Raw genomic sequence first — 15,050 nt, 5'->3', positions numbered from 1 at the left:
GAATTGTTGGTAAATATATTTATTAATTATCGACTATTTTTTGTATACTTGGTCCAGCTAGTAGTGCTAGTTGGTTATCAAGCTTATCCCGTTTTTCCCATCAATGCAAAATCAGGTTGAGTTTGAAGTATAGTCTAGTACAAGGCTAGGTTTAATGAAAAATTATTAATGATGTAAAATTTGAGATTCTTTTATTATTTAATGTTTGGGGATCATTGTAAATTCGATAATATTTATCTAGTATTGTGGTTGTTAAGGGTGAACATTTGACAAAACTGATTGAGTTTTTAGCTAATGCACCGGGCTCCAAAAAGTCAAGTTCAACACATTACTTATGGTATCAGAGTCGACCCATGCAGACAACAATGTGGGCAACTTATTTTGGGCTGGCCACAAGCTTGTCATGGTATTCTAATTGATTATGGACCCTCACGAGGATGCGGAGATTTATTAGTAGGGAAGTTTGTAATACCCTGTCCCACATAAGAAGTTTGCACAAGTGATCTTGGATATATAAAGCACCACTAGCTAGCTACTAAGTAACTTGGGCTTAAATTTTTGGGTCATATTGGTAGACCCAAATGTTACTTGGGCCAACAGGTAGTGGGGCATTACAAGGAGCCTGCTACCTCAATACTTAGAAAGTATTTGAGCTACCCAAGATCTTTGAGAAACAAATGCTTGGCAAGAAATTGTTTGAGTTGCTAAATGGCTGAAGGATCATTTTCAGTAACAATTATACCATCAACATAAACCAAAATGAAGGTGGAAGATTGGCCAACAATGTGGTAAACAAAGAATAATCAACCCTTGATTGAGAGATACCAACTTGGTGAATAATTTGAAAGAACTTTGCAAACCATTAGCAGGAGGATTGTTTCAAACCATATAAAGATTTATGTAACTTGCAAACTCGCGTACTCCCCTTGTCTGTTGAAAAATCCAAATTGAACTCAACAACAAAGTACCAAAAGATTGAAGAAGAAAGAAGAAGAGTTGAGAAGTTAGAAGACGATTGAAGAAACTCCATGGAAGCTCCACGGTCGAAACCTTCACCATGAAGGAAATGAGAAAAATGGGGAATTGAGCTATACACAGCTCATAGCCATCAGGTGTTCATACATGGGCTTAGGTCTATAAATAGATTGCATTAGTTGTTGTATTAGATTATGAAATGAGATTAGATAGATTATGAGATGAGAAAAAGAAATACCACATGTATTCCAAAATTAAGAAAGAAAAATTGAGTATTTGTTCTTCCAAATTCATTCTCAATATATTAGTAGGATTCCATTCACATATCTCATCAAGTGGAATTTAATTTTCCATTAGTGGTATCAAAGCCAGAACGATCTAAAAGGCCATTAGAGCTAGGATGATCCAGAGAAGCAAATTCAGAGTTAGAAGAGCCTAAATTTATCAAAAAAATTGAAGAGCAGAGCAAATTCCAAAATTTAAAATCCATTTTTGAGTATACCAAGTTGAAGTACTCGTCGAGAGGATTCCAACGACGCAAAAAATCAAGAAATCGGAGCTAAAACAAAGTGGTAATCGTCGGTTAAAGTATTGCCCAAAAAGTCTCCCGCTACCGGAGAAAAAGAACAACAAATCAAACAAAAGGAAATTATTCAGTGCATTGCGGGCAAAGTCACAACCAAGCCATCAAGTCGAGCCACGAAACCGAGCCATCTTGCTGAGTCTCCGAGCCGTGCCACCAAATCCTGCCGCTGACGTTATGTTGACACGCGTTGATGCAAACTGATTCAAAAAAAATTATCCAGTGCATCGCAGAGCACAAATCTCCATAGATGTGAACCATCATATTGTTTTTGGCTAAATCTAAGCCATCTGGAGTCCATTTTCAACAATCCAATAGTTGTTCCAGCTATTTGGAGCATTCAGGACATATTTGCGTGGTCAGATTTTTGAAATTCATTTCTGGAAAATTTCAGATTCCAAATTGAAGATTAAAAGTCATCATGACAAATTCAAATTTAGCCTCCTCAGTCTCGAAACTCACCAAAGAAAACTATGATAATTGGTGCATCAAAATGAAGGCGATTTTAGGAGCCAAATGAGTATATGAGTTCGTAGAAGAAGGCTATACAAAGCCTCTATCAAAAGAAGAAGAAGACAATCTGACAATATCGAAAAGAACCTCCTTAAAAATTTAAAGAAAAAGGATTCAACTGCAAGAGAACCAATTCATGCAGGACATGATGAATTAACTTTTGTGATCATTGTAGGAGCAAAATTAGGAAAAGAAATTTGAGATCTCCTTCGCCAAACCTTTCGAGGTGTAATAAAAGTCAAGAAAATTCAACTTCAAACTCTACGAGGTGAGTTTGAATTAATTCAAATGAAACCATCTGAGTTAATTTCTGATTACCATACTAGACTTATGGTAATTGTAAATCAACTTAGATGGAATGGAGAGATATTTACCGATGTTCATGTCATGGAGAAGATATTGAGATCCCTAGACCCAAAATCCGTCTATGTTGTCGTAGCCATTGAAAAATCCAAAGAATTTGAAGAATTGATAGTCGAAAAGCTCGTGGGTTCCCTACAAGCCCATGAACAAAAATTGCCAAGACGAGATGGAAAGAAGCCACTCAAGCAAGTTCTCCAGACAAAACTAAATTTTAAATCAGAAGCATCCAGCTGAAGCCGATTTCAACCAAGCCATGGACGAGGAAGATTTCAGCAAAATAATCAACATCAACGTAGACAACAAAAGAGGATCTTGGCAGAACTCCCAAAGAGCTCGAGGAAGAGAAAGATTCACTCAACCAAATCAACAATCTAGAAAAGCTCAAGTACAGTGCCAAATATGTGAAATTTTTGGACACTCCGCAAAGGACTGTTGGTATCGAAATACCAATACTGAAGAAAAGAAAGTCCATTTTATCAAAGAAGGGGACACAGGATCCACTAGTTTGCATACAAGGACAACGAGGCACAACAAGACAACTTATGGTATCTCGACTTTAGAGAAAGAAACCATATGAATGAAAGTGCAAAAGGTGTTGAAGAAAAAGATCAAAAGGCCAATATAACAAAAGAATTGGTAGAAGAAAAGCAAGACAAAGAAAGTGTTAACAAAATTACACCAATTGCAGAAGAATTAGAAAATTCAGAAGAAAGAGTATCTGAAGAAAGAAAAGTTATAACGAGTCCAATCAAACTTGATGATAGACAGATGCAAACCCAAGGGGTTAATGAAGCAAGAATGAAAGCAACAAAACTTCCTAAAGAAATTCAATAGATGTTGAGTTTGACAAAGAATCAAACTGGGATTGGCAATCAAATGCTTTGACGAAGAGCATAACTTTAGATGACAGCCAAGAAAAGGAGTCACCAGACACGGAGACCACAATGACCCCACACTTACTGCAAGAGGAGATAAACAACATTTCAAGTAAAGGATCACCAATTCAAGACATCTATGACATAACCAGACGCATCGATGAAGATTTTGATTTATTTTATCTCTTCACAAGCGATGATCCAATAGGAATTGAAGAATCTCAACAAATGGCAAAGTGAAAAGTCATCAAGATAAAACATTCACGGAATGTCTAAGAATGAAGAAAGTCCAGTGCAATGCTCATACTAGAAAACAACTAAAGAATGCAACACTGAAGGTCTACCGCCAGTACAAGAGAAGAATCAAATATATGGCATACAAACACTTGAGGACAAGAGTAAAGATCCTTACAGCAAAAGAGAAAGCTATAATGCTTGCAACTATTGAAAGAATGAAGAAACCCATCGAATTGGATTTGAGGAGGGGATGTCGAAAAATCCAAACCCAACTCAACAAAAAATTACCAGAAGATTGAAGAAGATTTGAGAAGTTGGAAGAAGATTGAAGAAACTCCATGGAAGCTCCATGGTCAAAACCTTCACCATGAAGGAAATGGAAAAATGTGGAATTGAGCTGTACACAGCTCATAGCCATCAGGTCTTTATACATGGACTTAGGTCTATAAATAGATTGCATTATTTGTTGTATTAGATAATGAAATGAGATGAGATAGATTATGAGATAAGAAAAAGAAATACTACATGTACTCCAAAATTAAGAAAGAAAAATTTAGTGTTTGTTCTTCCAAATTCGTTCTCAATATATCAGTGGAATTCCATTCTTATATCTCATCAAGTGGAATTTAATTTTCCATCAATGGTATCAGAGTATACAAAGGAAATTTAACGTAATTTCCATCAATATATACCTCTTCATCCATGGAGAAATGCATTATTGACATCAAGTTGATGAATAGACCAATTTTTAATGGAAGCAACAGATAAGAGAGCTCGAATGGTGACGAGTTTGGCCACAGAAGCAAAGGTATCATGGTAATCAAGCCCTTGTACTTGGTCGAATCCCTTGGCAACTAAATGAGCTTTATAACAATCAATGGTACAATCAAATTGATACTTGACTTTATAAACCCACTTACACCCAATAGGCTTTTTGTTGGGTGGTAAAGCAGTAAGACTCTATGTGTGATTGTTTTCAAGAGCAATTATCTCTACAACCATAGCATCATGCCAATGTAGAGTGTTAACTACTCGAGGAAATGACTTGGGCTCTTTTGTGGAGAAAATAACAAATAGGAAGGCTCGATGGGCAGATGAAAAATAAGTGTAGGAAATATAATGATCAAGAGAATAGTGAATACCTATTTGACTAGAAGGCATTGGAGGTGGTAGTGTATCATGTGAGACCACCGAACAATAGTAACCTTTGAGGTAAGCTTGTTTTCGTCTTTCACGTTAGGTATCAATGTGAGGTTGACTGTTGATGGGATTATTGATTGCACATGGAGCAGTGGCAGGTTCAATAATTGGGACATGCGAAGTGGTAGGTTTAGGGACAAGTACAAGAGGTGAGGTGGGTAGATGATCATGGGCTTCAACAGGTTCATTATGAATGGTGTGGCAGCGTTGGAAGGTATGGATGATAGAAAGTGGTTAATCAGATTTGGTTTCGTTGTCAATTTAGGTTGAGGTGGTGCATAATTGAAGTGTGGATGATCCTCAAGAGGCAAGGGAATGACCAGTGAGGGATTCGGGTTTGAGGAAATATCTTTAAAAGGAAAAATAGTTTTGTGAAATGCAATATCTCTTGACACAAATGGTTTTGGTTCGAATATCGTAAATCCTGTATCCATTTTGTGCATAAGGATACCCAAAAAAAAGTATAGGTCTTCCACGCCGGTCAAATTTGTGCTTCATTGTAGCATTATGTGTAACACCCCACTACTGGCTGGCCCAAGTAACCTATGGGTTTTGGGTCTTGTTGGTAGACCCAAAGGGCGTGCAAATTTTTTGATCAAATATGCTGCAGTAAGAATACATTCTCCCCAAAATGAAAGGGGCAAGGTGGCCTCAAATCTTAATGCTCAAGCAACCTCCAAAAGGTGTTGGTGTTTGTGTTCAACTACACCATTTTGTTGGGATTAGATACGCAACTATGTTGATGAATGATGCCATTTTGAGAAAAGAAATCTTGCATTTCATTTCATAAAAATTTTGGTCCTCGGATCGAATTTGTTGAATCTCAGGAAGAAACTCATCACCATCACCAAAAACATGTTTTTGATTTGACAATGATATTGAGTTTTTACCATCGAAAATAAATAAATAAATAAATAAATTTCAAATGATACTTTGGGTTAGTCTTGAAAAGCATAAGGTATATCCATGTGCATCCTAAAAAACACATCGCTTATGAAAGAAAGTAACTGAGTACTGATGGGATTTCGTAAGTTGACTAATAGGTAAGAGATTAAATTTAAAAGATAGGATTAAAAAACACTATCAAGTTGTAAGGTTGTGAAAGAGTCACAGTACCGATGTGAGTGATTTGTGCATCAGAACCATCAGGTAATTCAACATAGAATGCACTACTGCGAGGTGCATAAGATGAAAAAAAGGGATAAGGGAGAGCACATGTGGTTGCTAGCACCTGTGTCAATAGAATAATACTAGGAATCATAAAAAAAAAAATATCATGAAATGTTTCATGAAGATTTTTCATCCTTCGATTAGTGTGTATGTTTTCTTATATGCGTAATCTAACGGTGGAGAATCTTTCATGATTTTTTTTTTATGATACTTAGCATTACTCGTGTCAATAATCCACGTAGAAAAGAATGGGATGGAAAGAGCTATATACCTGGTAAGTAGGCATTTAATTAAATATTTTTCTTTTATGTAAATTATTTGAATTTAAAAAGTAAAAAAAAAAATTTAAAATATTTAAAAACTTACAATAACTAAAACAAAAAACTAAAAAACTTTGGATATGTTTGGTTTGATTTTAGGAGAGTAGTTTTTAAAAATTGTTTTGGGGGGATAGTTTAGAATCTTTTTTGGTTTGTTTGGTTGTGTATTTTGAAAGTAGTTTTGGACTTTAGGAATTTAGAATGATTTGATATTTTGTTATAATTGAGTAGATGTGTGTGAGAGAAAAAGTGATTGAGAATGACAGAGGAGAGAGAAAAAGTGATTGAATGATAGGTAAAAGAGAGAAAGTGATTTTGAAAATTATTTTGAAAAACTTACAAACCAAACAAATTTTTAAAATTTTTTTTCCCAAAATCACTCTACAAATCCAAACAACATACCCATTATTTTAGGCCCTGTTACTCTCTCACTCACTCTATGGGCCTCTCTCTCTCTCTCGACCCTCTCTAAACCCTAATCTCTCTCAACCGATCGAATCAACCTTCTTCAGCCCCGTTTGATCTAATCTCAGAGCGATTGGTGATTCATCTCAGATCCAATCTTAGAGCAATTGGTAATTTTGATTTTGAGATTTCGAAGCTCTACCGCCTCCACCGTCTGCACCGGCCAGGGGAGCGAGCACCATCGTCTACTAAGGTGAGCACCACCGTCTCTCTCTCTCTCTCTCTCTCTCTCTCTCAGTTTCGTATTCTCTTTCTCTCTCTCTCAAGCTCTTCCTTCCCGTCGAGTTTGGTCAAATAACGAAACCGGTGCATTTTATTTAAGAATTTCGTTGTTTGAGCAATTTGCTGTATAATAATTTGTTGATGGAATCTCAATTAAATTCCACTCCAGTTTTCCTGTTTCATGTTCATGCTTCTTGGTGCACACTGCACATGCCTTTTCCTTAACAAAATTTCTTCTAGCTGTAGTGATAGACAAATTCTCTGTTTCTTTGAAAAACTTTATGGACCTTTATGAATGGATTTGAAGACTTTGAAGACTTAAAATTTTATTATCTTTGTTGTTTGTTGGATTTTAGTTGTATTTTGTGTGTAAAGGATTACTATTTGTGACTAGATATTAGGAAAATGATATTCGTCAATAATCTTCATTTATTGTAACAATTTGCTGAAAAATCTGGCTCATTTATGGATGGAGTGGAGGTAGAGCTATGTGCGGCAATTCTGTTTGGCGTTCACTTCAATGTAATTGTAATTTAAAGCTTCAATTTGTTGCTCTCTCTCTATCTGTACCCATTTGGCGTTGTCTGTTACATCCAAGTCACAGCAACCTCTTGATTTGCCTTTCGGTCTGAAGTTTATTGTGGACTCATTCTTGTGATTTCAACATTTCATTTTATCAAATTTGTCACAATTTCATCCAAAATTATAATCAATTTTCTTAAAACAAATATGATCATATAATTGTTAATGTTCGATTAATTTAATTTTTTATGTAAATAATTTATATAGATCTTAACAGGGAAGTCAGCCTACCAAAACCGGACTGCTCAAATTCATAGCATCCCATATATATACGTGTATTTGCAATCCATCAACAAGTTTGCTAAATCCTTTTCTTACTATGTTAATACAATTTCAATTATTCAATTACGTTTCAAGATTTTTATATGATTCAACAGTTACATTAAGATAAGGGGGGAACTGAGTAAATTAAAGATAGAGGATGCTTGGGAGAAACACACTTTTTTTGTGTGTTATTGTTCTCTAATGTTTGTTGAAAGGAAGAATGTAAGGTCATGGATTTAAATTGTAAATTTGATGCTTTCAATTATAATTTTTTTTTTTTGGTTTTTGATCTGGTAGTTACGAATTTAATGACTTGATGTCAATGAGAACATAAAAAATTTGTTACTAAGAAACTGTGAATATATTATGGTAGACAACTTGTAATTTAACTTCAGATTTGTTGTCAACTTGTGATTTAGCTTCAGATTACAATGTGAATTTTACAAACACAAAACTCAAAATATTTAACTTTATATTGTTATAAATTAGTGAGAATTTCCCAAAACCAAATATTTAACTTCAGATTTAAATAATTTCATAAATTTTGGTCCCAAATTAGACCAAAAAACAGATGTACCTGAAAAATAAGTTGAAAAATTGTCCAAAATAGTAAAGCCCAAACTTCAAAACCGATGCGCGCATCCTTCCACTAACTTGCACAGGCTGATCAATTCACATCTGCTAACTAAGCGGATGGATGTAGATTGATTTTTCCCAATCTGCCTAAGTTCAGACGGATGATGGATGAGAGGCCACTCGATCCGTGAGCACCCTTAGTTTTAATTCTTGTGGAAGCTACTGTCAAATTGAATCGAATAATGTGTAACATGGAGTTATTTTTATATCTATGTAGTGTTGTAGGCCACTTTAGTTTGATCTATGTAAGTTTTTTTTTTTAATGTGCTAACCATTTTCGCATGATGCATGCAATTTGCCGATGAATTGAATATTCATGTTATGAATTCTGAATTTGAGATGGTAGATGTGCATTTTTACTTTCAAACTGAATGCCTAAATCTCAATTATTTTTTTTCAGTACTGTACGCTTGAAAGGGATGCAACTTAATTTTTATTTACTTTTACACTTTAATAAACTAATTGATAGTGTTTGATACTTGAGGAAACAAGGCTTAGTTTTGAAGTTTTTAACATTGATCGTTCATGCCACAATGCTTCTTATTCCTTTCTTTCTCTAATGAAAATTTCTTTTTAAAGATGATATGCTGACCATTACCTATTTGAATTGTAATTAGAAAGGTTAAGTGTTCTAATATGATAGATATAATTGTTGTACAAGGAGTTAAATTGTAATTTATTATAGCTCATGATTTATTCTTACTCAAATTTTTTATTTTAGTTGCATAGGCGAAATCATTCAAATTTATTCTCAGTTATCAAAATAAATCCCTGGCATCCACAGACAACAGTCAAATAGCCCTCTCCAGAGTTAGTACTGCTTCATCTAGTCTCCTTGCCAAGGTCCTCCACCCAACTACACATTCCTTTAGCACATCCGCCAATGCATATGACTTGCTCACTCACACTACACCATCTCGCAAGACCGCAATGATGATGAGCCAAATGTTCACAGCTGATCTGAGTTCCCAAATCGGGAGCTGCATGCCAATCTCAATGATACGAATTGGGACACTAATCCATAACATTGAGATGAACCCCGGTCAGGACGGCAAGCTGGTCAGGGCTGTTGGGACTTCAGCAAATATTCTTAAGGAGCCAAAGGCGTCAAGGCACTGTTTGATCAAGCTACCCTTAGGGAAAGAGAAATTGATCGATTCGCGGTGCAGGGCCACGATAGGGACCGTGTCGAACCCGGAACACGGAGCGAAGAAGCTTAGGAAGGCCGGGCAGAGCAGGTGGTTGGGGCGGAGGCCGGTGGTTCGTGGTGTGGCCATGAACCCAGTTGATCATCCTCATGGAGGTGGTGAAGGAAGGAGTAAGAGTAGTGGGAGTCACGGGAGGTCTTCGCGAACACCGTGGGGTAAGCCTTGTAAGAGTGGGTTCAAGACTGGACCACTCAAGAAAAGAAGGTAGAGTTTGGTTTGGGTTTAATTTTTTTGTTCCCATTTTGATTGTCTTGTTGGATTGTCTTAAATTTGATGATACTGTGAGCTCGAAATGGATCCGTCACTGTTTTTGTACAATGCACACCAGTCGTCTAACTTTTTCCTGGAATGTAAGCACCAAAATGGGTTAGTTTTTATTCCTTTAGTTTTTCATATGTTAAATAAAATGTAATTGTGCAAAGCATGCATATTTGCTGAGACTGTTAACGACTCAATACACACCAAGATCTTTTGCAACAGGCGAGGCGATGATGATCCTCATCCACAATCACAATTCTGCAAGCAAGCATTGTAACCAACCCTTTGGGTCAGTGTCTCCAATGACAAAAGGCATTGGTAATCAGTATTTTTATTGTTCTTTCATTATTTGTTGAATTAGGATGATAATTGATGAGGTTGTATTATTATGATTGGCAATAGATTCATATGAAATATATTGATGAATAATAAAGAATCTTGTTATCGAGAGACTAGTTATGCTTCCATTGATGACCCCCCTCAGGGCTTAAAAGTCCCTTGGCTTTAAACAAATGTAATTAGAATTGTCTTTTTGGCCAATCTAATGCTGTTGCTTTCCTCTTGAATTTTACTAGAATAACTAATTGACAAGAACATTATTTTATTTATTTTGTCTAATTTGTTTGTTCATTGTGAATTTCAATTTTTTTAGTGAAAAATATTTTTTGATTTTTCATGGAAAATATATTTTCAAAAAACTTTTCTTTATGTTTGGTGGTGGTGGGACAAAGGTAGAGGTGATAGTGGCGGCGGCGGTTGTTATGGCAACGGAGATGGTGGCGGTGGCGGTGGGGGCGGTGACGGTGGTGGAGGTGATAGTGGTGGCAGTGATATTATGTTGACATTGATAAAATTTTAGTCTAAAAAATGTTTATCTTTTAAAAATTGAAGCTCCAAAGTTAGAAAAATTGCTGGCTCTATGTTGGCACGTTGTTGGGGCTTATAGTGTTCTGCTTGTTCTAGTAATAGTATTGAGTAAAGATTCAGGGGATCTCTGAAACCAGTTTGACATTCTGTGTGATATGGGAGGGCCCTATGTACACAGGCAGCAGGTTGGGATGATCAACAGTACTATAGGACAGTAATGTGTGTGAATTTCATGTTTGCAGGAAATAATAGATATGAAGGTGTAGTTTTGTGCTTTTTTATGAGAATCTTTCTTAAAAACAAGAAACATTTTTAATGTATACTATCAGTACTAAGTAGCTTAATTAATTACAAAAGTTATGTTATTGTCTTCCCCATTTTTTAGTTGCAAAACATATGTCTTATTTGAGATGATTCTTTAGTACTAGGTAGCTTATTTGATTTGCCTCTCTACTTAACAATCATACATTCATGAAGTTCATATAGTGAGGTGGAAACTAATCTAGTTCTATTTTACCTATAAGAAGGGGAAGTTAAATTTTTTGTGATTATTTTCTGTTGAATATTAAGGTTTCTATTTTTCCCCATTTTGATTTTATGGGGAATTGAATTTTTCAGAAAGATCATCAGGCCATTGATATCCTTCTAGTAGAGATTGATATATAAGAGCTTTTTGCTTTCAAACATTGCAAGGGAAGGAAGGTTAAGCTTGCTCTTTGTGAAGGTAATTTCTAATCTTTGAATACGAAAGCTTGCATTGTTAGGGAAATTCTATTTTTGTCTCAAATAAATTTCATTCATACACAACCTTGGAAGTCCAAATATGATCTTCTGATATTGCTTGCTTTTGGTTTCTAGGTTGCTATGTTTGGGATGAAATGTTAACACTTTTGAAAATTTCTCTTTGTAAATGTTGAATAGTGAATGTATAATAATGCTTGGTTTGTCCAAAAATCTTGTTCATATGTTGAGTTTTATGCTATTTAAGTATTGTCAGTTATGCATGTCTTATTATGAGATGGCTTTTTAGTTTCTTGTTTTTAAAATAACTTTGGCTTGTGGATTGTGATTCTAGAGCTTGATGCGAGAACTTGATGCTGAGGCATCTTTCTGACCAACTGAAATTTCCCTCACACTAATGACTCTGGTCTTTGAGTGGGGCTGTTGTTTCTCCAACTCCTCAAGATTAATAAAAACACTTCATTTTGACTTCCAATGAATATATATAAATGAGACTTATGTATAATTTTTTTTGTATATAAAGGCTACTACATAGGTTATTATTTTCTGAAAACGAGACATATAAAATGAGACATATGTTTGTATCTCTTTATGTTCATGCCCTTGTTCTTGGGTCTTTTTGTCTGCATAATTGTTTCTATTTTTTTTTTCCCTACTCTCTATGTTAAACTTCCACTCTTTGTTCCTTTATATGTTTTATTGCTAAATATAATTATCTTTTGGTTCTGACTGACATCATCATTGAAATTCCCATTTGTAACCTCTTTCAAATCCAATGAGATATTGAGATCCAACTAGCACTTAGTGTTATCTCATTTTCGCCTCAACATTGATTGTTGTTGAAATTACAGTTTCTGGATGGTAAGTTACAGTTTCTGGCAAGAGATAGCCTGAGGAGAAACTTGGGTTTTTTTATTTGCAGAAGTAGAGAAGTAAAATAGCCATGACCCATGTACCAATGTAAATTATACAGATATATCGCTTTTATTGCCTGTGTGTACATACAGAGCTGGTTTGTAATTCTACACTTTTACTATCTTGTTCCAATTTGCTTGCTTTTTCTTGATTCCTCTCCCTTCCTTTATTTGTTTGATCCATTTTTCAGGAAGACCTGAGCTGACTTTTGGCCTAGTGTTGCAAGTTCAAAGATATATGAGGCATGGTTTTAAGTATCTACCGATAGATATTGAGATTTTAAACTTCTGATATGTCAAAATGACTATGACCGTAATTATCGATACTGAAATATATTATTTAAAATCATAGTAGAAGGTGTTCTTAAGGTAATTCATATATGATCTTTGAATTAGAAGATTGGAAAGATTAAAAAAAAATTAAAAGATGAAGAAGAAGAAGAAGTTCTTGTCATGGATGGAGGTGAATGGGTCCAAAGAAGACATAATTATGTGGATGTTTCTTGAGGATGTCTTGAGTGTCTACAGTTGTTTTAGCCTTTTGGGTTTGTCATCCATCTGTCTGGAATCAGTAACCAGTTGATTCTATTCTTCACATAACTTTCTCATCAATAATAGTCTTCTCTCACGGTGTACAGTTCCTTTTAGTTTGAAAAGAGCTAAATGCTCTAAATTTTGTTTTGTAGTTTCATTTTTGAAAAATAAAAAAGGGTCTGAAATTCTGCATTACCAGATAAAATCCCATTAATTGAGAGTAATCTTTTCGCTTTACAGCCAATTTTTGATATTCATGCAAAGAATATCAAGTAATTAATATAACTTATATAGATATATTTATTTCTTTCTTTTTTACCTTTCATCATCATCTTCTTTTTTTTTTTTTTTTTTTTTTTTTGGGTTGGGGGGGGGGGGGGGTGGTTTAACAGTTGTTGATAATTCTTGATAAATTGTGGCAAAAACTAGATAATGTTAAGAGATCTTTTCTGTATAAATTAAATGTATAGAGATGTAAAAAGTTGTTATTATTGGAACTTTCTAAATATTAGTGATATCCTTTTGCCATGCACAGCTATCATCTACAGTTGTTCTAACTGGCACTTGTATGAACTTCCATGAAATTGACTACACCTTGAAAATTGAATCAATTTATGGAAGTTAATGAAAATCTGACCATTTTTGTTTCCTTAGTTGTTATTTTGGAAGGGCTTTTGCTGCACATTCTCATTTGCTTCTTATTTGGATGACACCTGCTGCAGGGAGTGCTCGAACATTGTTCTTGTCCACTACCACGAAGTAAAGGTTATAAATTTATTTTATTATTTCTCTGTTTCTTCATTGAAGAAATTCACAATTGATAATTTGTATACCATATCAGATGATTCTTGAGCCAATATATATCATACATAATGCTGGCTATTTTAAAATAACATTGCTTTCTAGCTTTCCCACCTCTTTTGTTTCAAGGTTTCGTGTATATATAACTTCCACGTATTGGAATCTTGCTACAAAATATAATCTAATGTGTTTTGGAGGTGCATACGGCTAGGCAAGGCTATGTTCTTGTGTGTGTGTGTATATATATTAAAAATAACTTTCTACGGCATGCAAAATTATGCTATGAAAAGTGTAATGATTTATGGCATGCAAGAAAATGTCGTAAAATATTATATATGGCATACAAAGTATGTCATAAATATATTAAAAATAACTTTTTACAGCATAATAAATTATGCCGTGAAAAGTGTAATGATTTTTTGGCATGCAAAAAAATGTTGTAAAATATTATATACAGCATACAAAGTATGTCATAAATATATTAAAAATAATCTTTTACGGCATGCAAAATTATGCCATGGAAAGTATGATGATTTATGGCATGACAAAAATGTTGTAAAAAATTATATACGACGTATAAAGTATGTCATTAATGTTTAATTTAATAATTTTTACAACTTTACCTGTATGACATAAATGACGCTTAACTTTTCACGGCATGCCATATAACAGTATTTGTGTGCATGCTGTGAGAGGGTTTTTACAGCATGCATTGCAAGCTATAAAAATTCAATTTTGTTGTAGTGAGAAAAGGCGAGAGACTTCTCTGTATATTTGAGATCTCTTCATCTATATTTATAATACAATGTGTCTTGCTTTACAAGAAAAATATACAACAATTAAGGTAGATATACAAGGAAAACACGGCAGAGCAATCAACAGACAATCACTAAAGTTATGGTAACAATTAAGGAAAGAAATCTTCCAAATCTTCTATGCCCAATACTAGCATTATCACCATACTATTTTTCTAACAGCTTTTAGTCATATTTTTGTTATTGAATACATTTAGATCAAAATTGGATGCTTCCAAATAATTTGAAGTTATGAAAGATCATGCTTTGAGGATAAGTTCTTTGGAAGTAGAAGACGACGATTCTTTGGAGTTGGAATCGCTTGTTTCTTAAAAGGCTTCCGTTGATACTTAAGGATCTTAGGGCATGTTTGATTGACAGGATTAGAGTATGTGATTGAGATTATTAATCCGTGGGTCCAATAATCCTGTGTTTGTTTTGAAATTTTGTTTTAGGATTATTAATCCAATGGATAATTAATCCAACAAATTTGTAGGATTACTAGTAATGAGGTAAGGGTGGGATTAT

General features: G+C 34.6%; 2 protein-coding genes across 10 annotated transcripts in view; both read left to right on the top strand.

Moving 5' to 3' along the window:
- LOC145801898 (uncharacterized) overlaps positions 1-15,050 on the top strand; it is a 598,157-nt gene that overhangs the window by 448,943 nt on the left and 134,164 nt on the right. The gene's annotated exons all lie outside the window — the stretch shown is intronic.
- On the top strand, positions 2,402-10,034 carry LOC145803250 (large ribosomal subunit protein uL2my, C-terminal part-like). The gene is made up of 4 exons (XM_082896544.1): positions 2,402-2,561; positions 4,787-4,895; positions 6,792-6,894; positions 9,135-10,034. The coding sequence occupies exons 1-4, from the start codon at positions 2,402-2,404 to the stop codon at positions 9,819-9,821; spliced, it is 1,059 nt and encodes a 352-aa protein (XP_082752670.1). The 3' UTR covers positions 9,822-10,034.

This window comes from Camellia sinensis, chromosome 11, assembly GCF_055761805.1.
Source record: "Camellia sinensis isolate YWXY chromosome 11, ASM5576180v1, whole genome shotgun sequence".
NCBI lineage: Eukaryota > Viridiplantae > Streptophyta > Magnoliopsida > Ericales > Theaceae > Camellia > Camellia sinensis.
Note: the sequence above shows the minus strand (reverse complement) of the source record. Positions and strands in the feature narration are given on the sequence as shown.

Bases quoted from the DNA above. Each gene is read 5' to 3' on its own strand.
- LOC145803250 (XM_082896544.1), top strand. From the start codon at position 2,402: ATGGTAATTGTAAATCAACTTAGATGGAATGGAGAGATATTTACCGAT. The intron at 2,562-4,786 runs GTTCCCTACAAG...CTTTCACGTTAG, and splicing joins GATAGTCGAAAAGCTCGTGG to GTATCAATGTGAGGTTGACT. The intron at 6,895-9,134 runs GTGAGCACCACC...TTAGTTGCATAG, and splicing joins GAGCACCATCGTCTACTAAG to GCGAAATCATTCAAATTTAT.